The following is a 25337-nucleotide window of genomic DNA, read 5'->3' as shown; positions in this document are numbered from 1 at the left end:
AGAAGAAAGAGAAAGAAATAAGAAAGAAAGAAAAAGAAGAAAGAAAGAAAGAAAGAAGAAAGAAAGAAAGAAAGAAAGAAAGAAAGAAAGAAGAAAGAAAGAGAAAGAAAGAAGAAAGAAAGAAAGAAGAAAGAGAAAGAAATAAGAAAGAAAGAAAAAGAAGAAAGAAAGAAAGAAAGAAGAAAGAAAGAAAGAAAGAAAGAAAGAAGAAAGAAAGAGAAAGAAAGAAGAAAGAAAGAAAGAAAGAAAGAAAGAAAGAAAGAAAGAAAGAAAGAAAGAAAAGAAAAATGAGAGAGAACGGGGATGGGGGTGAAGGGGAAGCAGCTTAGACAAGGAGACCCAGGAAGGTATCTGGTGGCGGGGGAGCAGGGGTGACATCTGAGCTGAGCCCCGGTGACTTTGGAGCTAGGGCTGAGGGACAAGAAGGAGCCAGAGCAGACATCTGGTGGGAGCGTGGCTCTTAAGAGAGGTACCTGAGAGCTGGCAGGGCTGGCTCACACCAGCCAGGGAGGCTGAGACAAGGAACTGGGATTTCATTCCAGGGCAGTAGGGAGCCACAGAGGGTTCTATGCCAGGGAACAGCACATTCTGTGAGTTACCTTCTTAGAAAATCGAGTGCATTGCCATAGACAAGAGACAGGAGGGGGTAAGAACAGCCACTGCATCCCCCCAACTAGCTTGGGCTCATCAGGGGCACCCAGATCAATATGAGCAAGCTGACAGCTGTAGAAAGAACCCCGCCCCATTAGGATTTGGAGTAATTACACACAAACTTCGTTTTCTGGTTTTTAGGACTCATCTGTAAGTAATACAGAACCCCGTGAAGAACAAAGTAAGACTCTCCCGGAGTCCTGCATTAACATCAGCTCTGTTTCCTTCCTCCTATGTTTACACATGTATGCAGATTATCGTAATACGTTTATTTTAGAATTCTCCCCCCAACTGTGTTCATTTTATAATTTAGAAAAAGAAAATACCTTTGTTTTTAATTTCTCTAAAAATGCCCCCATCATGGGAGCAGGGAAGCCAGCAGGCGGCACCCGGAAGCAAAAAGAAACAACAACTCAGTTGTCTCTGACGCAACGAGCTCAGGGGTCCGGTGGGCCGGGCTTGGGGAGGTTCACCCCATCACCGACGGCCAGCCCGCTGCGCCCCCTGATGCATACTCCAGGCTGCGGGTAGAGCAGGAGGGGAGCAGGGCTGATAAGCAGCGCCGGGCACTTATCGGCCCCAGCAGGAGGCCTGGGAGGTATCTGGAGGGCCAGGTGCCCACTCCACGCCGTGCCCTGTGCAGACACCCAGCCCCAGGGCGCTCTGGGCATCTGCCCCTGTCATTCCGGCTGTGTTTGGATGGTCCCCAACCCAGGGGCTCCCAGTTTGGTGTTTACATCTCTGGGGCACAAACACACGTGTGACTCAGCAACCAGGGCAGGGAGCGTGCAGGGCCACATACCCAAGCTGGCTGTGGGGTGAGGACGTGGAAGACCCGGGCTCAGGCCTCGGGGCAGGGCGGCTTGTGGCCTCCCGAGGTGGGATTCTTGGGTCCGAATCCTGGCTCTGCCATGCACCAGCTCTCCGGCCCTGGGCAAGTGGCTGCGTCCACCCCGCCTTCCCAGCCTTGGTTTTCCCATCTGTGAATGGGGCACAGTCAACCTCCCCCAGGAGGCTGGGAGGGTTCAGGGAAAGAAGAGACACAAAGCCACAGGAAGTGTTCAATAAATGTCAGTTCTCATCAGTCCTGGGGCTCTGAGCGATGAAAACACGCTGGGCGGGGGGCTGTCTCGTTGGACCAGAAACAGGGGTCCTTCGTCCACAGGCAGGATGCTGAGAAGCAGGGGCAGGTTTCATAGGAATTAGGGTGGTTTTCTCACCTCCAGACTCCACGCTTGCCCAGCTTCCCTGTGGGCATGGGGGCTGGGGGCTCCGTGAGTGCCACCCACACGCTGTGCCTACCCCACGCCAGGCCTGCATGCGTGGCCTCCTTCCATCCCTGTCGTGGCCCGGGGACGGTGGCCACGGTGATTACCCCATGTGCAGGTGATGCAACCATGACCCAGCCATCACCCAAGGACAGGCAGTGACAGAGCTGGAGGTGCCCGAGCATCCGGCCCTTTGCGCCATGCCATGACAGCCCGCTGGGAGGAGGGGTGCAGGGCAGAGGGGTACGGCGGGAGCCCTGGCCAAGATGTTCCATCGCAAGCTCCTAGAGGCCGCATGGCAGAGGCCAGCAACACAACCTTGGGGCCAGGCACACCCACCTGAGCCTAGAGCAGCCATTTCCAACCATGCCGCCTTGCCCCTCTGAGCCTCAATCTTCCCTTCTGTAAAAAAGGACGAGTAACCCACTCCGTGTGGGAGGGTTCTGGCAATGAGGAAACGAGCCAGCACACAGGAGAATATCAGATCCTCGAGCGTGACATGCCCTGGGAGGACTATTCACCAAACTTGAACACATCAATGAGGAAGAAGTTGGGCTGTCATCCCTGAACGGCCCCCAGGGAGCCAGGTGACCTCAGGCAAGTTCCGTGAGCACTCGGAGCCTCGGTTTTCCCATGTGTGAAATGGGCACAGAATGATGGTAGACCCAGCTCCGCTGGCTGGTGTAAAGGTGAAGAGAGAGAACACAGGCTGAGTCAGTGACAGTCTTCACAAATCCCCACATGACCATTATTCTCCTGGAGGCACAGCATTATTGCTGGAAGAGCCCGAGACAGAAACTGCAAGTTGTCTACTGCATAAGGGACATTCTGCCTTCTTCCTTCATAACAGAAGGCTTCCTGTATCCAGGTAGCTATACGCCCAGCTAAACACCTAGCTTCCCTCGCCGTTAGGGAGGCATGGCCAAGTGACTAAGTTCTGAACAGTGAGATGGGAGTGGAGCATGCTGTGCAACTTCTGGGAAGTCTCCTAGTGAAGTCTCAGCTTGAGGTACACCTTTCACCTTCCTCTTCTTCCTTTTGCTGCTTGGAACTTGGACATGATGGCTGGAGCTACTGCAGCCACTCTGTACCATGAGATGGTCTTGAGAAAGGAAGCCATGCACTGAAATAGTGTAATGGGACGTTAGAAGGAGCATGAGTTCCTGATGACTGTGGAGCTGTCGTTGAAACTCTGGACTGCCTGCTTCAGATTTTTTTTTTTAACATGGGGAAAACAATTAACTTGTAACTACCTAAGAATCACTGTTATTTTCTGTTTTTCCAAGTATGTCACTCAATCTAATTCTAAGTAATGCAGGTCCGTTGAGACTGTATATGTCCAGAGTCTTGGCTGCAAGGGACAGAAGAACAAAATTAAATAGACTTATGGAAAGGGGGGAAAGTATTAGCTCTTAGAAAAGCCCACTAGCTTCAGGCATAGCTGGATCAAGGGGCCCCCAAAGGTGTCACCAAGACCCTATCTCTTCTCCACTCCTCAGCTCTACTTGCTCTTGTGCTGACTTCCTTGTCAGGCAGGGTCTCCATAAGCTCAAATCATCCCTCCCCATCCTCCCCTCCCAGCAGCTCCAGGCTTATCTGCTCCCAGCCTGGCTTCCCATCAGAAAGAGCTTCCGGGGGCGCCTGGGTGGCTCAGTCGTTAAGCATCTGCCTTCGGCTCAGGTCATGATCCCAGGGTCCTGGGATCAAGCCCCGCATTCGGCTCCCTGCTCCGCGGGAAGCCTGCTTCTCCCTCTCCCACTCCCCCTGCTTGTGTTCCCTCTCTCCCTGTGTCTCTCTCTGTTCAAATAAATAAATAAGATCTTTTAAAAAAACAAGAAAAGAAAAGAAAAGAAAGAGCTTCCTTCCCCAAGAGTTCTAGTAGAAGTCCGGGACTGACTCTCATTGACCTAAACTGGGGCACATGCCTATCCCTAGGAGCCAATCACTGGGTCCAGGGGAGTAGAATATGCTGATGGTCTGAGCTGTGGAGCTGAGCTGGGGTTTGCTCAAGGGTGAGATAGGCCAGCTCCTCAAAGGAAAAACCAGGGAATGTTCACTGAGGAAGGGGGTGGGTACTGGGCAGGCAGGACCTGCAGGTGCCACCTAGGGATCATCTCATCTGTGCAAGAAACTGCGGATCAGAGAAGCCAGGGGCTAGGTGAGTCCCACCCCCACCGCAGGTGTAGAGGGCAAAGTAGCATGGAGGTGACATCGTGTGGCCCCATACCCAGCCCGTCCCTTCGTGATTATACCCCCAGAGTGGGAGCAACAACCCGGTGGTCTCAGAGAAGCCCTTTTCTTCTTTTTGGCCCTCAGTTTGCTCATCTGGAAAGTGGGATAATGAGGCTGCAACCAGTGAAGGAAGTGCCCCCCCACCCCGTAGCTGGAACCCCACACGACCCATGTGGCAGCCACATTCCCTAGAGTCCCGCCCGGGGCATCATCCCCTGGCCCCATGCCCCTGCCAGCTCAGAGACCTGCACACGAACTGGCTGGGGCAACCTCTCTGCACCTGTCTCTACCTGTGGAAAGGGGAAGAACAGGACCTGCCCGAAGGGCCCGTGGGGAGCAGGGAGCCAAGGGATTTTCAGCACTGCCCAGGCCTGGGCACGGGGTGCACTGCTCCCCACTGCGGGCTTGTGATCACGCTTGGCTGGCTGGCAAGTGCCCTGGGAGCCGCAGTTTGCTGGGGACACGACCCCAGGAAGCTCAGCACAGAGTGGGGACGAGGTGGGAGGGGACAGGAGGGGTGTGTCACGGAGCCAATCATCGCGGTGTGCCACCGGAGCTCCATCCCACTGGGGAACACGCACCCTAGGGCTGAGGGAGGGGGTACTCGCCCAACCCCCACCCAGCTCTGCTTGGGGCCACTCCCAGGGGCTCATCCCCGAGGCCAGAGCACAAGAGCGGGGGGGCGGGGGGGGCAGCATTTAGCAGCCTCCGGGTGCGCCAGGAGGACGCCGGTGCCGTGATGTCCCGTGTCTGCAGCCACAGCCCTGGGCACTTCCCGCCATTCCTTGCCACCCCCAGGGCCAACCTTCCCTCCCTTCTTCTCTCCGCCAGGCTGGCCGGGGCCTGCCCCAGGGGGGACTCCGCCATCCCCTTCCCACCCGCACCCTCGGAGCCACGGGGCCTGGCTCACGGCCCTCGGCGCTTTTCCCCGGTGGGTCAAACCCGTGAGCCCCTCAAAGCCCTGGATGTTGCTGACACTCTTTAACGTGGACCCCAGACCATGGTGGTGGCTCTGGGCTTGTCAGTTCACGCGTGTGAGTGAATGAGTGTGTGCGTGTCCGGGAGTGAATGGATTTGTGTGCATCTGGGTGTGTACATATGCGTGGTTGTGTGTCTGTCTGCATGTATACCCACGTGTGTCGTATATGTAACATGTATGATGTGACTCTAGGCGCATATACGTGAACTGTGTGTGAGTCTGGATGTGTGTATACGTGTGAGTCTGTGTACATGTATGTGTGTGTTCCTGTATATACGGGTGTGTGTCCATGTGTAGCGTATAGATGTGTGTGTGTGCGCGTGTGCGTGTGTGTGTCTGGCCCTCTGGGTGTGTGGGACCAGGGATGATGGGACAGATGCAGACGAGGAAGGAGCTGGAGACCCCAGGCCCCTCCTTGAGCCCACGCCCCCTAGGCTGGCTGCTTAGGGACATAGGCTAAGAGGGGACAGGGAGTCCTACCCTCCGAGGACGGTCACAGCCCCTTTGTCAAAGAGGCAGAGGGAGGTGGAGGCTCTCCCTGCTGGCCTGGGTGGGGCAATGGGGACACTTAGAATATTCACCTTGAGGGTGACTGAGACCATCGGTGAAAAGCACTCGGCGCTGTGCCTGACCCGGGGCAGCCCCGCGGAGGAGGTCAGCGGCTGGGCCCACGGTCATTATTTACGATCACTGTGGCTGAGACTGGTGGCCGTGGTCCTGGCCGCCCCGGCCCCGCCGTAGCTCGTCCTGCCTTCCGCTTGGAGCTGGTGACTTTGGAAACTCTCTCCTCGGTTTGCCACCATCCAGAGCCCTCAGGCCTGGGACCCAGGAGGGTGTTTTCAAGTCCCTGAGGCCTGTCCCAGAGGCTGCCATAAGTCGATAGCGACAGGAAATGGGCTGGCAGCGAGTGGCCCTCCAGATAACCCTGGCAGCACCCGCAAGCCCCTGCCCGGCCCCCAAGCCCTTATCAGCTGCAGCCAATGTCTCCCCCCGAAGCTGGGAGCCCCATACTGACCTCCTTGACCCCTTGCCAGTGTTTGCAAACTAAGACCCAGCAGGCAGGGGGAGGGACAGGCTCGGGTCCCTGGTAAGAAAAGCCAACATGCCTGGTAGGATCTCACCTGACTTGACCCTGGGAACCCCGACTCTTCCCTGGGCAGAAGCCTGGGGTCCTGGGCCCCAGAAAAAGGGGGTTTGTAAATCTCAAAGTCAAAGTCACTGGAAAAAGCCCAAGGAAGTCCCTTGGGGACCCCCAGGGAAGGTGCAGAGAAGACAAGCCCCCTCCCCACATCAGGGTGACCCCATCTCACTTCAAAGCCCAGGGCCAACCACATGGAGTAGTCGGTGGGTTCCGGTGTTAGATCTGGCTCTGCCCAGGTGCTCCGCTCACCACGTTTCCTTCTGCCCTATTCCATGTGGACACTGCAGTCACTGGTCTCTGTCCCTCTGTCCCTCCATTCCCCTGGCCCAGCCTTTCCTGGCTCAGGTCTGTCCTGCATACTCCTCCCTGAATGGATGGTCCTAAAACTCCTGCCAGAAATCTCTGATGCCCACTCATCATCGCCTGCATCAGGTTCAGAATGCTTGCAGGTTTCAGGTTCCCTGAACTCAAACTTTTGGGCTGAGAGCTGAAGGAGGGACTCAGCTGGTAGAAGCTAGCAGACTCCACAGCACGTGCAAAGGGCCTGGGGCGGGCTGTGACTGGTGTGTCCAGCCAACAGGGAGGAGGCTAGTCTGGGCCGCATAGTCCCCAGTGATAGCATTGGCTTTTCCTTCCAGGGCCACAGGGAGCCACAGAGGGCTCTGAGCTGGGAGACGTGGTCTCACTTAGGCTGAACAGGACCCCTCTGGCTCCACGTGGAGCATGGACTGTAGGAAGACAAGGACAGAAGCAGCGAAGGAGCCATGGTGAAGGTCCAGAAAAGAGGGGGTGGTGCCTGGGTTGGGGGGCAGGTTCCAGACTGGCTTAGCTGGCAGAAACTTCTGGACCTGGCAACTAGTTAGATGTGAAGGTGAGGGGGAGAGAGGAGTTGAGACCAACTGGAATCTCTGGCTCAGCCAGAGAAGGAGGTGATGCCTGGGGGAGGTGATGGAAGGAGATGGGGACAGATTGCATGTTATGGGGCCCAGCTCTGCTCTGCGGGGTCAGGAGATGATAAGCCTGGTGCCTGGAGCGCACCTGGCCCTAAGTAGGGCAAACCCACGACCTCCAAGCCTTTGCTCACCAGGGGCGCCCATTCCATTCCCCCTAGATCCTCAGGAACCCCTCCATTCTGTGCAGCCAAGCTGGGGTGTCCACCACTCCCCCCCGCCCCCACCAGGTTCAGGGGCCTCCCTGCTGACAGCATCGATCAGACCACACTATGCTAAGCTTGCTGGGTCGTCTGTGCACCACTATCCCTCCCCAGACTGCAGGCCACGGAGGGACCGCCCCAGGGTCCCGTAGCTTCCTCAGCTCCAGTTCCCTCACTTCCCTAAACTCATCTCCTGCCACTTTCTCCTCACTACCCCTTCTCCAGCCACACTGGCCTCCTTGCTCCATGCACCTACCCCAGGGCCTTTGCACTCGCTGCCATCTGCCTAGAACTGTCATTCTCCATCACCCTGTGATACCTGCTTCATAGCGCCAGTCAGTATCCGAAATGATCCCATATGCATGTTGTTAGGTATCCCCAACTAGATTATAAACCCCAATGGGTAGCATCATGTCTGTTTTATGACTCTCCCCAGTGTTTTGCTTCTATACCAGGCACGTTGTCTTGGAATGAAGGAATGACTGAATTAATCTCCTCTCCAGCCTTAACACCTCCTCTGTGAGTCCCCCGTGATTTCTCCAGCATGGAGCTGTGGCTCCAGCGGAGTTGTGTGAAATGCCAGGACTACCCCTGGGCTGGGCCCCCTCAGCCCCAGACCGAGACTTCCCTTCCTGTGGCCTTGCACCCTGCCCTACCAGCACCCGGAGTGTAGCTGGCTCAGACACCGGCGTTGTCCCCTCAGCAGCCGTCACTCAGGTTCTTCTAGAGGCACCCTCCCTTCTCTTGGGGAATTGCCCCCCATTCCATGGGATTCTGGGGAGCCACCAATCACACCACCATGCCCACCCCTGCCCCCGTTTTCAGGACGCTGCTTGGAGCATGTCACCCACGCTGAGCCTGTCAGCCCTCCCCTGGACTTGAAGTGGGCTGCAGGGGAGCAGGCACCCGGGGGGGTGGGGAGTGCCCTTTCCTTCCCTACATCAGTGGGAAGGTGGGTGGTGATGCGGGGACTGCGTGTGTCCCCTCACTCTGGATGCCCACAGGCCGGTGCAGGGTAGGGGCTCAAGGAACAGTCGATTAAAACCCCTGGCTCCCAAGCTGTGACACCAGGTGTGATCATGACCTGAGCCACCGGCCCATGATGATCGTGGTGGGGGTGGGGGCGGTGTCGAAGGCCCCCACTTCGAGAGAAAAATCACAGACCAACTTTTTCTTTAAAGAAAACAAGTTTTATTCTTATAATCAGAACGTTCTAATAAAAATATTATTATAATATTAGCTACCTTTATTTTCTGGGCCTTGGCTCTGTACCAGGCGTGCCGCAAAGTGCTTGCCCACGTCGGTCAGCCCCCTGAGGCCTCCCACTTCCCTGAGGTAGGTCCGAAGGAATACCCCCAGTGCCCCCCAACTCTGCGGCCCGCCCTCCCCAAATCCCTCTGCCAGTCTCCTCTGCCAGGCTGCCCCTCAGCTCACTCCCCTCCTCCTCGGAGCCGGGGGGGCCACCGCACAGCCCAGGTGCCCCGCCCTGTTGGAACATCTCGCCTCCACCCTGGACTGAGCGGGACCCCAAGGCAGGTGGGATGTGTCTCAGCTCGATCCCACCGCCCAGGCTGGTATACAGCGGGTAACACCGCGAGGGAGGGCGGGCGGGCGCGGCTGTGTGGTTCTGCACTCGGAGGCCCCCCGCCACTGGCCGGGACGCTGCGCTGCGGCCCCGTGGCCAGCGTATCACCTTGGGCCGCACTCCCTGCCGCCCCCTGCGGACAAGGCCGGGGGACAAGCTCTGGGACAACTTGCTGTCGCCTAGCGAGACGGGCCTGGAGACGCCTGCCCTCTGAGGGGCGCTTTATCACACGGAAATACTGTCACTGTGTCCTCGGGCGGAGCCGTCGACCAAAGCGAGTCTCTCAAAGTCAAAAATAGGTTCTGGATTCTTGGTGGTGGGAGTGCCGGTTGAAAAAATAGACTGACATTCTGAAATCATCTTAGTAGCAAAACAATGACAGTAAGAAAAGAGCTGCAGCTTTGACAGAAAGGGACGTCGCCAGGGACCCTGCTGCGCCGGGAGCCCGGGGTGGGGGCGGGGGCGCGGTGGGCTGTGGTCTAGAAGACGCGAATTCCGGGGCAGGGCCCCCGCCCCCGCACGCCCGGCCCCGCGGGTGCACCTGCGGACACAGCCCGCCCCCGCCGCGCTCTCGGGCGGCGCTGGACTGAGGCATCTCGGGCAGGACGAAGCGTCTGCAGGGCCCGACGGGCAGCCAGTCTGTGCCGGCGGCGAGGGCCCGGCCGGGCGCTGCGGGGGCGGGCCGGCGGCGCCTGGGGTGCGGCGAGGGGCGGCAGGCGCGGGAGGAAGGGTGGCGGGTGCGCGAGGCCTGGCTTGCTTCTTCAAAGGCGTTCGGTCAGTCTTTTTCCCCAGAGTCCTCCCTCGAGGCGCGGCGGGGCCTGGATTTAGAGAGGAGTGGTCTCCAGTCCATCGGGGTCAGGCGGGGGTTCCTGCGGGCTCTCCCGAGGCCCACGCGCGGGTGTGCACGCCGAAGCGCGGCCAGCCGCTCGCCCGGCGCGGGGGTGCCGGGGCCGCGGGCCCAGGGCCCAGGAGGGGGCGCCCTCACTGCATCCGGTCGGGCTGCAGCTGCGGAGGCTGGTACTGCACGAAGGCGGCGCCCGCGGGGGCTGTGGCCGACAGCGCCTGAGGCATGGCGGCCGGGTAGCCGTAGCCCACGAAGCTGGCGGCCGTGGCGGGCGAGGCGGCGTAGGGATACTGGTCAAAGGTGGCTGGCGGGTACTGCGCATAGGCCGGGCTGGCTGGCGTGTACTCGATGTAGGGCGAGGACAGCGACGGGACTGGGGCAGCCGGGATCACCACACTGGGCTGGACGATGGCTTGCGGATAGATGTAGTGGGGGGTCAGCCTGTGGGGCCAAACACAGAGGGTCAGGGCGAGGCGGCAGAGCTGGGGAAGGCTGCGGGTGCGGCCACGACCCACCTTCCTTGAGCACACCAGATGTGCTCCGACCCCAGGGCCTTGGCATGGGCTCTTCCCACTGCCTGCAACGCACCGTCCCCCCGCTATCCACAGAGCTCCCCCTTCTCAGCGAGCGCTTCCCGGGCACCCCCAGCCCAACCCTATACTCCACACTCCTGCCATCCCCCATAGGGCCAGCTATGATTGGGGGGCGGGGCAGGTTTAAAAATGATTTACAATTTTCAGACGGTGACAGCAGAGCATCAAATCCAACACGGGCCTTCTGAGCACAGGTCCCCGTGTGACTGCCCAAGTCACACCCCATCCCTCCACTTGCCCGTCCATCTTCCCCACATCTGCCACCTGCCAAGCAACATCCTGCACGATCTACGGCTCTCCCCGCCTTTCTCCCCCGCTCTGTCACTGACGGCCCAGAGCCCGGCCCAGAGCAGCTCAGCGAACACGTGCTGAGTGAGGACTACGTGAGCGATGCACTAAGAATATCGATGAAGACAAAGAGGACAAGCAGAGGCCCTGGGAGCAAGGCCACCAGCCACCCCCAGTGCCCATGGCGCTGGGTCCGAAATGCCCTCACGCGGTGACTGGTCGGGCCTGCCCTCAGGCTGCCCTGCACGTCATCACCTTGTTTTACAACAGAAAACCCGCGGCGACGCGGTGAGGGGACCCTCTGAACGCGCGCGTCTGTCCCACGCTGCAGGCTAATGTGCACGCCAGCCTGCCAGGCAGGGACGGGGTCCCCCATGTCGCAGATGGGGAGACGGAGGCTCAAGAAGGCAGGATCGGTGTGGGCCTGCTCTGCCAACCAGCCGCTGGGCGGCCCTGGGCAAGTGGCCAGGCCTCTCTGGGCCTCCGGCCTATCTGCTGTGTCAGGAGCACGGCCGCCTCACTGGGGCAGACGGCGTGGCCCTTGGCCTCTCCTCACACCAGCACGAGGAACCCAGGACAGGGCCACACCTGGGGGCAACGAGGAACCCCAACTTCTCCGGGCCCCTGTCAGTTGAGCCCAGGGCCCCTGCCCCAAAGAGAAGCTGTTTTGAAAGAAAATCCCCCCCGCTGCCCCCCTACACTCAGCAGGGGCAGAAACAGTGCCGTCTCGGGGGCACGTGGGCAGGACGCACACTTCCTCCCCAGCCGGGCCCCCTCAGCATGCACGAGGAGCCCCCCCCGGCACAAGGACAGACGCGCTGAGCGGACCCTGGCAGCAGCATCTACAGGACCGCTGACAAACCAGAGGAGCCCGAGCGTCACCTGCAGGGGACGGGGCAGTAGCCAATGTCCCTCCAGAGCGCGCCACACGCGGCGGCCGCGACACCAGGGGCCCAGGCTCAGGCCCCCGCCTCTGCCCTCCCTGCCGTCAGGAAGCGAGATGCAAGCAGCAGAACGGAGGGGCCGATGACGCACAACCGTGACGTTCGTGCTCAGGGGGACAGGGCCGACGCGACCACCAAACGTGTACCTGCAGCCACGCTAAGGACGGCTGAGGCTGCCTCGTGCGAAGGGCCCGAGAGGCGGCAGGGCGAGCCGGGCGCAGCGGAGTGCGCAGGAGGGGGCCGAGGCCACCGAGGTGCTGTGGCCCTTGCAGGGCCGGTGGCTCCACGTGCGTGACCAGGAGGGGCAGCGCTCACAAGGGCCTCGAAGCAGAAGCCCCCCAAGCACAGAGCGACCAACGCGGTCCGTCCACGCCGCGACGACCAACGGCGTCTGACACACGTGCACGAACCCTGAGCAGCCAGACACACACGGCAGGGTCCCACCGACGGGCAAGGCACACGCGGGCAACCCCCGGCGGAAAGTGGTTAAACCGCCAGGGGCTTCGCAAGGGGGCCGGGACGGGGAGCGAGGGCCGACGGGGCTCCGGAGCTAGACGGCGCTAGTGTCCACACACGTCTGTGAGGGCGCTTCACGCCTCAAGACGGTGGCTGTTCGGGGGCCTGTTCCTACCAGCACCGCGCGGATACGAGAGGGGCGAATCCTGCAGGAGGGGGAGCCACCGGCGAGGGCAGCGAGCTGGCTGGGCCTGGTGTGGGCAGGGCTGGGACAAGGACCGGCGGGGCGGGGGGGGGGGGGGGTAGCGCGCCGGGGATCTGGGAGGGAGTGGGAGTCCGGGACACACCTGCCCCTGCCTGAGGGGTCACCGGCTCCAACCACGGCTCCCTCACGGCTGCCGTTTGCCCTCCGAGGCAGTAGCACCCCAGTAGTCACCGCGGCAACACATCCCTGCTGGCGACAGGCTGTGCCCCCCCACGCCCCACCTACAGTGCTCGCCAGGAGGCCTGGGCAGCTCCCACAGGATCCCCGCGCTCGGGCTCGGGCCCACAGCGCCCATCGTCCCCGCTCCAGGAGCCTCTGCCGGTCACCTCCTTCCTCCCCCACGTAAACAAGAGCGTTGACCAGAGCCAGGCCTGGGTTCGAATCCTGCTCGGCATCCAGCAGCTTCCTCCCATGTCTGCTCAGGACCGGGATACGGAGGTGAGCAGACTGCACAGCCCTGGCCCCCCGAGCTTGGATTCCAGGATGGGGACAGACACACAAACAATCCAACCCATGAACTGGAGGCGGGACTGCGGGGAGTGGTCAGGGAAGACCTCCTGGAGGAGGGAGCAACTGCACTGAGCACGGAAAACAAAACAGAGCCGGCCGTGGGGAACAGCATTCCAGGCAAGGGGAACAGCAACAAAAAGGCAAGTATGTGTGCAGGAACAGCAGGACAAGGGCACCAGGCTGTCCACTCTGAGACCAGATCCCCAGACCCCTCGCCCTCCATTCCCCTGTCCCGCCCCAGCTGCACACACCAGGCTCAGAGAGGCCTGGATGACCCGCATCCTCACACAGCCAGGGAATGGCAAAGCGAAGTCAGCCTCCTTGTTCATACACTGCCTGGGACCTGTGCCCACAAGGACGGGCTGCTGGCTGGAGCCTGCGACCCTGGGCTCACCTCAGGGGCCAGCCCGGGTCTCAAGGCCATCCCTACCTGGGCCCGTACCCGCCACTGTGTCCCCTGGAGCCCTCATCCCAGGGGGTGGCCTCCTGACCCCACCTGAGGTTGGCCCCATTCCCTCACCTGCCCTGCATCTCAGCTGAGCTGCGCAGAGGGCTCTGCCCCAAGACCTAGCCCTGGAACATGCCGGGCACACAGTGCTGCTGGGACAGCCCACCGAAAACAGTCTCCCCACTGAGAAAGACGAGGGGCTCCAGCAATAGGGACGCCGCTCAGGAAAGGAGCAAATTGGAGACACGAGGAAGCGTGTGTTGGTGCGGCCCCCACCGGGCTGTCCCTGGCCCCATGAGCGTCCCCACCCGGCTCCGGGAGCCTCAGGAACATTCCTGAGTTGGAGGCTGTAGAAGCGTGAAGCCCAGAACTTCTCCAAACATGGGCAGGGATGCCCCTGCCTGAGACACCCCCCCAAGCATTTGCTAAAAATGTGGATCCCCTGCAGACTGAGAAGTCAGATAGGGTCTGGGAATCTGCATTTGACAGGCCCCCAGAGATTCTGACACACACCCACACGCTGGACGCGCTGCCTAGACCCGGGCCTCATGCCGTCCACACAGCAGGACCCAGGGCTTTAAAAATGACAGGTCCGGCCAGCTGAGGCAGTGGTCACATTTACCAGGTTCTACACTCTGTATTGCCAGGACCAGAACTCTGTCCCAGCCACCACGGGGACACTCCGACCTGGTGTGAGTATTTCTCAGGCTGGGGAGGAAGGGAGCCCCCGTTTCCTGACATGCCAGGATACCACATATCTGCATCTATTCACCTGCTTCCCTGGAGTGCTCCGCACTCTGCAACAAGCCTGAGATAACTCACAAAGCATTTCAAAGCCACAAGAGGGGCTGTGTTACCCCATTTCCCAGAGAGGGACATTGAGGCTCAGAGAGGCCTGGATGACCCGCATCCTCACACAGCCAGAAATTGGCAAAGCGAAGTCGGCCTCCTCGTCCATACGCTGCCTGGGACCTGTGCCCACAAGGACGGGCTGCTGGCTGGAGCCTGCGACCCTGGGCTCACCTCGGGGGCCAGCCCGGGTCTCCAGGAGGCCACCCGGATGGCAGAGCAGCCCCCATCCATGACCCGGCAGCCCCCGGTGATTCTGTTCCTGCCGAGGAGCTCAGCATATCGAGAGACTGGACCCTCAACAGGTGTGTGCACCCCAGCCTCGCATCCAAAGGAAAAGAAGGAACGGCAGGTCATGCCGCACAGTGAGGCCGTGAGAGAGGACAGTGCTGGGTGAATTGAGGGGAAGGAGCCGCAAAGCGCCCCCCCCGCCCCCACAGGGGATTGGCCCCAGGTAGCCTCCCTCCCCTACGTCAGCCCCTCAGCTCTGCCTCTGGACTTACAGAGGCTGGCCTCAGGGCCCGCTGTGAGACCCAGGACCCTCCACCAGAATAGCGGATCTCAGCCCAGGCAACTCTGCCCCTCAAGGGACACCAGGCCACGCCTGGAACATTTCTGTTGCCACCCTGGTGGGTGGAGTCCAGGGATGCCACTTACAGCCCACCAGGCACAGGACAGCCCAACACAGAGAATCCTCTAGCGTGATCACGGCTCCCCCCACGTGGAGAGAGCCTGCCAGAGTGAACTACAAAGCCAAGGGCAGATACAAGGCTCTTCAGCGCTTTCGTGACCAGATGCCCTCGCCCAGGGCTGGGAAGGCGGCCAGGCGGGGATGGCGGGGCAGAGCGGAGCGGTGAGCCCACGCGCGTGCGAGCGGCATACACACACACAGGGAACCCGCTGGGCTCTCGGGTGAGACAGAACGCCCAGCCAAACCACCTGAGGGCAGCCCCGCGCCCTCCCCGGGCCTGCACATGGCAGCAGGGGGAGGTCCTGGCCGCCTGGCACTGGGGACATGGTGGGTGTGCCCAGCACGCTCCTCACTGCCCCACCTACTCCCCAGAAAGGTCAGGGCGCCACCAGCCTCCACAGGCCTGATCTTCAGGCCTCTGCAAAGGGCACGGGCCTCACAACACTCTGTGCTGACAAAGGCTGGCCTGCCGGCCCTGTGCACTCTCCCCCCCCGCAGCCCATGTCCGCCCCACCCACCTGGCACTCCTCATTCCCACCCCGATCCCCGAATTCTGTGTGTTCTCCACGCTACCCGCCCCCCATCTCTCCAGGTCAAGCCTCTATCCACCATAACACAACATCGCAGCAGGACCGCAGTCCCCAACTCTGCTCCAATCTGGTGGCCAGAGGCTTATCTTAAAAACATCCAAGAGACCAGGTCACCCCCAGGACCAGACCCCTCCCGTGGCCTCCGCACTACGCAGAACCAAACTGCTCCCCCTATGGCTTCCCACACAACCAGGCCTCAACTTCCCCCAACTCATCTCCAGGCCCTGTCTCCACTCCTACCAGACTCAATAGGCTCCTCTACACCACAGGACCTCTGTACTTGCTATTCCCTCTGCTTGCAGGCGTCTTCCCACAGCTCAAACCTCACCTCCTCCGAGGCCTTCCCTGACCAACACCAGCACACCCCACCCACCACCAGCTTTATTTCCTTCTCACGACCTGAAACCTCCCGGTCATTTACTTTCTCTTCTGCTGTTTCCTCCATGAAAACAAAACCTAAGCCCTACAAGGGAAAGCACTTGGCGCTGAGTGCTGGGTCCCAAGCACCTAGCACATCATGGCAGGCCCCAGGATTGCTGGCACCCAGGTGGCAAAGCAGCCTCCCCCAGGGTTGCCAACGGTTTCCTGGGCCCGAAGCTGAAGCCCCTTCGAAGGCACTAGAAGCAGCCCAGCCTGGAACAGCTCTGCTCAGCAATTCACAGCTGGGGGGACCCTGGGGAGGCAGAACGTCCCGGCTCAATTCAAGGCTGGCTTCGGTGCTTGCTAGGCGCCTCGCAGCCTCAGCACTGCCTCTGTGGGGGTGGGACCACCCCCCGGACCCGCCGTGAGGATTTAATGCTCTGTGCGCCCTGGAGGGCTTGGCAGCACCAGAGACCCCCCTGGGCTTGAGGGAGGGCAAGGAATAGCCCCAGGCCAGCCAAGGCGCACGGGAGGTCCCCTCTGTCTCCTAGCCGCCCAGGCCCAGCCCCAGGGGGGAGAACCGTACCAGCCAGCAGGACAGTCAGGCTCAGGGTCAGAACCTAAAGGTCGGGTGACCCCAATGCCCATCAGGGTTGCTCCTGCCAGGCACCACCATGACCTGTGGGACTGGGGTCTCGCAGCCTCAATACGGTCCACTGGGGAGCCGAGACGTCAGCCAGGACCCAAGACAACAACGCAGCACCAACATCACCCCCGCTGACTCGGCCCCACGGAAGCCCAGGGGTCCGGAGGCGAGAACCCTGAGTTTGGATCCCGGCCTCTGGCCTGTTGCCCCCTCTGTACGCTAAGGGTGCCACTGAACCCGACAGAATGCCCCCGGGTCCCCAGAGGCCCCTTAAGAAGGCAGAGGTCTTGGGGCTCCGAGCAGCAGGGCCTGCGAGCTCCCGGGCAGACGGGGTGCCGACAAGAGCCGAGGGCAGCCGGCGCCCCGGGGCCAGACGACCGCTCTCTCCACACACTCAGAGCAAAACTCAGCGAGAAGAAATCGCCGCAGCCCTGAACGATTCCATTTCCGAATGCAAAGCCACCCCCAAAAATAAAAAAGGCAAATGAGCCCGTTTCACTTTTTCTGCTCCCTGGAGGTTTTTGCCCGCCGTGCTGGACCCGCACGCAGCCGCTGGGGGCGCCAGCGCCGGGCGCAGGGAGGGGCCTCGAGCAGGGCGCCCGCACCTGCAGGAAAGAGGCCCCGTGCCCAGGAATCCCCGCGGGGCGGGGGGATGTGAAGGCTCCCGGGGGCCACCAGCCAGCAGGCCAGTGTGGGGGCAGCGGGCACTAGGCAGGTAAGACGTGGGAGAGCGCCAGGCCCCGGCACGGCATCTCCACCCCAACGTGTCCAAACCTGAATGCCTACTGTTCCCCACACCTGCCCCCCTTCCCCAACGCCGATCCAACCCTCCATTTGCTCAGCCCAAAGCTCTGGAATCTTCCTGGGCTCCTCTTTCACACATTCTTTAAAATGCATCCAGAATCCCACAGCTGCTCACCCTGGCGGCGGAGACAGCAGCCACCGTGGCCTTGCATGTGGACTGCCGCGGGGGCCCCAGGGCCTCCCTCCTGGCCTCGGCAGTGCAGGCCTGCCCGGCAGCCCGAGGGATGCTCTCAAGACACAAGCGACCCAGCCCTCATCCGCTCAGGGCCCACCTCCGTCCCGCATCACTCTGAATAAAATCTAAATGCGCCCCTGGGCCCCCAACCCCCCTCCCACTGCTCGTGCTGGCGCCCCAGCCCAGCTGCTCTCCCCCGCCTCAGCGCCTCCTGCCACCTGGGCTCCCTGCACGCACCCCTCTGCTCCAGGCTCCTCTGCATCCCTAACCGGGGATAGCTCCCCCCTCGTCCCCATGGCACCCTCGGCCTGCTGCAAAGCAAGCAAAAGCATCTGCTGACCAAACTGGCTGAGTGAATGCCCGGCCTCCTCCTCCCACCCACATGGGAGGGGTCGGGAGCATGAAGGCAGATGTCCCCCCACGACCCTGCGGAGCCCCCATCCTGTCCACACAGAAGGCGGGGAAGCTGAGACTCCAAGAGGAAAAGCCACGGCCACGAGGCATCGCACACAGGAATCGTGTAAAGGGCCTCCAGCCTCCTCAGCTGTCCCTGCAGCAGGAAGCCCGGGAACCCCTCCCCTGCCCCCCCACCCCCGCCCCAAGGCACCCACACGGTGCTTCGGACACCAGGCAGCCTGTCTGTGCTCCGGCCGCCATGCCTTGGCCCGAGGCTTCTGGACGGGGCTCCCCAGGCCTCAGCAGAAGGCCCTTCCTGCCAGGGCAGTGGGCCGGAGCAAGGAGCTCATCCTCCAGAGGAACCCCAGAGCCGCCCGGGGGCTGGTTTCTGTTACAGCCGCCGCGGACAAACAACAGGTGTGCACGGGCGGCCCACGGGGGAGGGCCACGCGCCGGCCCACGCCTCGCTTCGGTGGGTGCCAAACAGGAAGCCACGGTGTGGGGAGCAGGGCCATCCCAGGCACCCTGAAAGTAAAAACAAGCCAGGTGACACCACAGCGGGCACCAGCTTCCTCCCAGCCCCCACGGCCTCAGGCTCTGACCTCACTTCCTGCCACGCCCCCCAAGATGCGGACCCTCCCCTCCAACCCCCCCCCCCCAGGGCTCTGCCATTCACCTCCGCGCCCCGGGCCTTTATTTACTTTGGATTATGAAATAATGGTAGAACCCCAAGAAGTTGCAGGGAAATCCTGTGTGCCCTCCTCCAGTGCCCCCCCCCCCGGGTGGTGACGTCTACACCACCCAGCGCGTTACCAAAAGCAGGAGCCTGATGCCGGCTCGCGGCTCTTAGCCAGGCTGGAGGCCCTGGTCAGATGTTGGCATTTCTTGGTGTGTCCTTCTAGGGCACTCCATCACAGCACAGATGGCCCGCCCACCATGACAAGCACCACACAGAACCGTTCCCCACGAGGAAGTCCCCCTGGCCGGCCGCCCCGTCACCCCACCCACCACCACCTCAGGACCTTCACATGCACAGAAAGAGTTTTTAATGGTCTGGCTTCCCTGCGGGAAAGCAAGCACCCTGAGGTGGGGAACCAACCGTGTCTTTCTTCTGTAAAGTATCCTGGGCCCAGGGCCTGGCATCCAGCACATCAAAGCCTTGACGAATGAATGAAGGACTCTGAGCCCTGTGTGCTCCACACTTCTGGGGACATGGACGTCTTCCTGTCCCTCCCCAGGTCCCCTCCCACCCTGGTGACCCAGGGACTGGGCTCAGACCCCTCAGCGTGCACACGCCTGTGGCCTAGTGATGGCGAGGGCAGTGGGGGCCTCACGGGGGGGATGGAGCCCCTGAAAGTACAGGGCACAAACCGCCTGAAGAGGATTCTGTGGCATCAGGCCGTCAGTCCTGGGGTGTCTGGTTCTGATTTGTCTAAGAGCCGGTCAGAGGGAGGTACAGGGGCTTCGTGGGAGGAAGGCAGGCATTGGAACCACCCAGCCCCACGCAGCGTGAGCTCAGGCAAGTCTCTCCTCACCCATCTCCTCCATAAGCAGCTGGGCCCACAGGCCTTGTCAGGGCGCTGCCGCGAGATGGGTCCCTGACGAGTCCCAAGTCTTCCTGTGTGGCAGTAGCGTCCTGGGCCCCGCCACACGGACGGGGAGATGAGCCGGGGCAGACCCTGGGATCCTTGCTCCAGCACATGGCAACCCCGCTGTCTGGGACCTGGGGCCTGCTCCCCCCGCCCCCCGGCACAGAGCGGGGCTCGTGGTGGACTGGCATGCAGGCCACAGCAAGGCCCCCTTAAGAACGGGAGAATGGGGGCGGGGGCTGTGCCCAGAGAAGCAGCTGGCCCTTCAAAAATAACCCAAGGAGAGGCTCTAAGTACAGGCAGGCCCAGGACAAACCTCCAATCCTGGCAGGCCCTGGGCCCAGGCCCGGACACACACCCTTTAACACGAGGAGGTCCCTTCCAGGGCAGACCCAAAGCTCTGCCCCGACATGTGCCCTCCCCAACGGCTGTGAACTCTCCTGCCTGCAGGCTGTGGACTATCCCTCCCAGGCAGCCAAAAGACGCTCAGCTGGATGGCCTGTGGCCTAGTCGCTTCCTCCTGTGATTAAATCACTTGTCACCTGTCAAAGAAGGACCCTCCAAACCTCAGGCCTTGGCCCCACGTACAGTTACAGGACACAGAGCACCAGTTAGGTCCTGAAAGACCCCATTCCACTTTGAAAAACGGAGGGCAGGGGAATCCGAGCCAAAAGCCTAACATGTAAAAAGTTCTCAAGAGAATCTTCCGCGCTCATAAGTTTACGGCCCAGCAGGCGAGGCTTCTGCCGTGGCCTTGCCCAGAAGCCGGGCTGTGGAATCTCTGCAACCGTCCAAGGCACAGGATCGGAGCCAGGAAGCCTGCGGGAAGTTCAGCCTGGCAGGAGAGGGGTTAACTGGTTTCAAAAGCCCGAGCTGCCCGGCTCCCACCGTGCCCTGGCCAGGGGCAGGCCAGGCCTCGCTGCCAGCCCGCAGCTCACAGCGCCGACTGCTGAGTCAGACCAGCCGCGCTCCTGCCCGATTGTTCTCATTCGCAAAGACAAAAGACAAAAGGGACGCTGACGGCCCAACTCTCCCAACTGAGGAGCACTGGGCGGTGGCGGGGGGGGGGGGGGGGGGGGGCAGCTGACCCCGGGCAGCCCCGCCCCGCCTCTCCGGGGGGCAGCACCTCCAGGGGCCCCTCCCGCCACCCTGGAGCCCAGCAAGGCCTGGTGGGAGGCGGCATGACCCTGAGAGGCTTCGGTCCACTGGCCGCTGGAAACGAGCTGGACGGTCCCTCTGACCCCTTGTCCCTGTTTGGGTCTCCGCCCCTTGGCAACCAACAAATAGACCTGGCGGCCTCTTCATCGTCACGGGTATTAGATGCCAGCCAGAGATTCAGTTACAAAACACTGTCACCTGAAGTCAGGAACGCACAGCAGTAAAGTCTGTGTTGACCCCCCACTACCCTCGTGTGGGTGGCACCCAAGGGGCCCTGAGGGGAAAGGCTGGGGCACCCTGCCCACCTGCCCACCCCAGAGAGTGGCGGTGGAGTGTGGGTTCGGAGCCAGCCACCCTGGTTTCAGATTGCATCAGTCAGGTCACCCTGGCAGACTGTGAACCTCTGTTTGCCTCAGTTTCCTCATCTAGGAAGTGAGGATAACATCGGTTCTGACCTCAGAGAGCTGTTGTGAGGACAGGAGGGAACCGGTGGGGGGGCACACACAGGGGCGCGGAGGCCCCAGCCCTAGGGGGCTGGCACTGTGGGAAGCGGTTAGCATTTCCATCGGGAAACAACAGACGAGACACCTGGATGCTCAGGAAGAAGAGGTTACCTGCCAAATGGGCCCAGCTGGACCGTGCCAGAGCCGGGATTCGCACCCAGGTCTGCAGGCTCCAGAGGCTGAGTCCTGACAGTTACTGGAGCCTTAGAGGCAGCTACACTGGATCAGAAAAGAGCTTGAACTTGGGAGGGGAAGGCACTGCTGCATTTGAAGGAGGACAGAGCTGCAGGTGCCCCAGGCTCGTGCCCTGAGCTTTGTGCAGCTGGCCCCCGCTCCGGCCCCGGTCCCAGCCGCCTGGGATGGACGTGGGGAACAGAGCCAAGGCTACGGAAAATGAGAAACGCCCTCCCTGTGTGACCCGAACCCCAAAAAGGAAGGACCTAGGGTGATGGCAGCTGTCCCCAGATACCTTCCAAGACGGCTCCAGACACTGACGAAGCAGATCCCAGGGCGAGAAGGAAACCCAGAACCACCTGCTCCCAGCCGCCCCCGGGCTCCCTCCCCGGAGAACAGACCAAGAGCTGAGCTCCCACACACGCCGATCCACGCCAAGGCCACCAGACAGACACAGACGCTGCCTGTCTGGGCAAGCACCCCCAAATCACCCCCAAATCGGAGGCGTGAAGCAACTCCTCGGCCATCTGTTTGACCCTCGCAGTCCACCCGAGCCTCGCTCCCACCCCTACTAGGGAGCTGGGCCTCTTTCTAGGGCAGAGGCGCACACATGCTCACACAACTCGAAGCACAAAACCCAAGCCCGGGATCTGGTCTCTGACAGCTTACGCAGTGCTAACGTCCCACAAGGGGCCGCCTGTCTGGTAAGGGCCCTCGCCAGCCCCGTCAACCTGCTCCCGGCACTGGGGCGCACAGCCGACATCGACCATGGGGCTGGGAAGTCACACCGCATGGCGGGATCCTTTGTGCCCCTAAAGCGTGCGTCCTTCCGCAAGCAGCTGCCAAGACTTATTAGAAGTTAAAAAAAAAAGTGGGGAGGGGAGGGGAGGGTGGAACGGGCCGCACCAAAGCACGTCGCACAAAAGGCCCACAGGCCGGGCCCACTCGGGCTGGACAGCTGGCCCCGGTCCGGTCTCCCCTGCCGCAGCTCTCCTACACACCAGACCCTGGGTGGCAGGGACCTGCTGCCACCATCTGTCAGGCACCAGGGCGGGTCACCAGGCCCCCTGAGAAGAGCCCAGCCGCCAGTCCCACAGCTTGTGGGAGCGCTCACGTGCCCCCAGCAGGCCCATCCGGAGCTCTCCACCCACAGGACCATCCCCGTGTCCCAGGGGAGGAAACTGAGGCACAGATGGCCGTGTAGACCACCAGAGCTCACACACCTAGTAAGGGGGAAGCCAGGATTTGAGACCAGACTGGCAGGCTCCCATGCCCACGCGCCATGGCCTCTGTCGGGGGTGCAGAAGTGTTCTCTGCCTTCTCTCAGTTCTCCCGGCTTACTCCGCCCTCCCCACCCTCGGGACGCCATCACGTTTCTGGAAGACCAGAGAAAGTGATGGTCGTCAGACAAGGAAAGGTGGATGTGAACAGCATAACCAATGCTGTGGGGCCCTGGGGTGAAAGACTCCTTTGGACCAAGGGGCCTGCTCCGGCTGGTTTGCCGCCCCCCCGACCCAGCCCCGAACCCTGCCCCCAGCAGCCACATCCACTCACCCATAAGTCCGCTGGATCAAGGTGGGGTGCAGCTGCTGCACGCCGATGGCAAAGCCTAAAATGCGACAGCAGTTAGGGGCTCGGCCTCATCCCAAGGAGGACCCACCCACCCCGACCCCCACCAAAAGACACAGATAACGGGCTTCCTCTGCACTCCCAGGCCGCCGTCCCTCCAACCCGAACGCGCCTTGCCGAAGCAAAGCCAAGGGAGCGGGGCTGCAGCAGCCCCTGGGTGCCCGCCCTCCCAATCTCCAGCCCGGGAGCTGACTGCCCCTTGCCGCCAAGACAGCTGACGACTGGGTGATGCGCCCTCCTCACCCTGCCCCACGGGTACATGTGCCTAGACCAAGGGGTCCAGCTCCCAAGCTAGGGAAGGACGGCCCTGTGACGGCTCTGCAGGCACATGATAGCTGACGGCCACTCCTGGGGCAGGGCCGGGGCGGGGGGGGCCGTTTCCACCCCACGGATACCAACACTGAATATAGCAATCAAGACGAGCCGGGGAAGGAAAACACGGGCTCTCTCACCCGTCTGGAGGCTCCTCGGCTTGGCGCCCAGATATGCCAGGTTCACGTTGGCCTTGCGGCCGTCGATGTTGGGATTAGGGTCTTTGCAAGCTCTCTCAGCTGCCGCCCGGTCGGCCATAGTAACCTGGAGGAGCACAGACGCATCAGGGGCTTCCCTTACTGGGTGGGAGAAGCAGAGGGCTCTGCTCTGGCCAGGGGCCCTCACGTCCCCCTCCACCGGGGCCAGTGACCCAGAGCCTCTGGCCCAGTCCCCACCGACCTCCCACCCCGGGGCCCTCCCACAGAGGTGCCCCTGGATTTCAGCTCCTCCTTCCAAGTTCCTGTGCTGGGAAACCTAGCCTTCAAGGACAGAAAAGATCCCCAGGGGAGACAAGGCACCCTCCCCCGCCTCAAGCAAGGCAGGGGCCCCAGCCGGTCCTGCCTGCCAGCCAGTGGGGGGTGCGAATTTCCTCATGGGAGGGGCTGGGGAACGCTAGTTAGAAAGGAAGTAGGAGACAATTCTTCAAGCCGCTTTTCACTTAAACTGATGTTTATTTGGGGTGGTTAAGGGAGCTCTTGTAAGATACTGGAGGAGACGGGGTGCCAAAGGCCTCCAAAGCGCCCTGAGGTGAAGCCTCCGCTCCTGCTTGCTTGTTGCTCCAGGAAGTCCTGGCCGCAGCCGACTGTCCCCAAAACCTCTCTGCAAACTCAGAAGTGCTAATTGAACTCAGCGGTTCTCCCTTTTAAACCGGGAGCGGGGTGGGGGTGGGGGCAGGGAGCCGGGGCCGGGTAGCGGCGGCCCGACCGGCTGGAGCGTGAACCCCCGCCCCCGAGCCCAGGAGGGGGCGGCAGGTGCCGGGGCGGCTGGGCGTGCGCCCGCCGGTTGACTCAGCGCCCCCGGCGCGATAAGTGCGGGGCGGGGTGTGCGCCCGGCCGCGGGGCCACTTACGAAGCCGTAGCCGCGGGACTTGCCCGTCTGGCGGTCGGTGATGACCACGGCCTCCTCGATGTCCCCGAAGCCCTCGAAGTACTTCCTGAGCGAGGCGTCGGTGGTGTGGTAGGGCAGGCCGCCCACGAAGATCTTGGTGAACGTGGTGTCCTTCTGCGAGCCGTGCATGGCGCCGGGGGCGGCCGGGGGCCGCGGGAAGCCCGCGCTCGGGGCGCACGGCGCGGGCTGCAGCAGCATGGGGGGGGCGCCCCGCCGCCTACAGACCCGGGCCGCGCCGCGCAGCGCTCATGGGCGGCGGCGGGGAGCGAGCAGGGCAGCAGCGGCGCCGGTCCAGCCGCCGGGCCCGTCCACTCGCGGGCTGCTCGCGCTCTGCGCGCCTCGCTGCGCTGCGCTGCGCTCGGGCCGGCGCTGCGGGCACTCTGCGCCCCGGCGCCCGCCCCCGGGCTTTGTAAGCGGCCCCGCCCCCAGCCCGCCGCGGCCCCGCCCTCAGCCGCGGCCCCGCCCCGCCACGGGCGCGCAGGGGCCGCCGGGAAGCGTAGTCCTGGCCCCGCCCCGCCGCGCCCCGTGGGCCGGGGAAGCCCTGGGGCGGGGCGGGGCGGGGCTCTCACCCTGGAGACAACAGGGACGGGCGCGCGGCAGGCGGGTACCGCGGTCCCGGGGGCCCTCTGCGTGCCCGCCGGATTCCAGCCCCCTGCCCTCGTGGAGCGCACGGTCTAGTGAATTAGGGGGAAGCCCGAGGGTGAGCATCACGTTTATTGAGCCAGCATTTATCTCAGGGCGAGGTAAGATACAGCCACATGTATTAAAAGGTGAAATGATTTTTGTTTTATATATAAATATGATTCATTCGACGAATCCTTTTCAGGGCCCCTCATGCGACAGGCACTCCAGGATGGGGGCTGCATGGATGCACAGAACATACACGGAGTTCTATGAATAAGGCGGGTCAACGTTAAAAATACGGTGTACAACCGGCAGGGATATAAACCCGGGATCTGCGATCCAGGAGGGTCCAGAGTGGTCCCAGAGGCTTCCC

At 62.0% G+C, this 25337-nt stretch overlaps 1 protein-coding gene across 2 annotated transcripts; it reads right to left on the bottom strand.

Moving 5' to 3' along the window:
• Window positions 1-899: 899 nt before the first annotated feature.
• RBM38 (RNA binding motif protein 38) lies at window positions 900-24724 on the bottom strand. 2 transcript variants are annotated; one of them, XM_045885990.3, is made up of 4 exons: window positions 24302-24724; window positions 23374-23497; window positions 22847-22901; window positions 900-3270 (listed from the first exon to the last, which is right to left on the bottom strand). In XM_045885990.3, exons 1-4 carry the CDS (start codon window positions 24536-24538, stop codon window positions 3225-3227), a joined length of 462 nt encoding a protein of 153 aa, XP_045741946.1. In that variant the 5' UTR covers window positions 24539-24724; the 3' UTR covers window positions 900-3224. The 2 variants fall into 2 exon arrangements, with proteins under 2 accessions (XP_045741946.1, XP_045741945.1); XM_045885989.3 differs by lacking the exon at window positions 900-3270 and adding an exon at window positions 8593-10294 and having other exon boundaries at window positions 24302-24723.
• Between the last annotated feature and the right edge of the window lie 613 nt (window positions 24725-25337).

The sequence above is a fragment of the Mirounga angustirostris genome, unplaced genomic scaffold, assembly GCF_029215605.1.
Source record: "Mirounga angustirostris isolate CCGP_5_RB_7025 unplaced genomic scaffold, mMirAng1.0.hap1 SCAF_10, whole genome shotgun sequence".
NCBI classification, from domain to species: domain Eukaryota; kingdom Metazoa; phylum Chordata; class Mammalia; order Carnivora; family Phocidae; genus Mirounga; species Mirounga angustirostris.
Note: the sequence above shows the minus strand (reverse complement) of the source record. Positions and strands in the feature narration are given on the sequence as shown.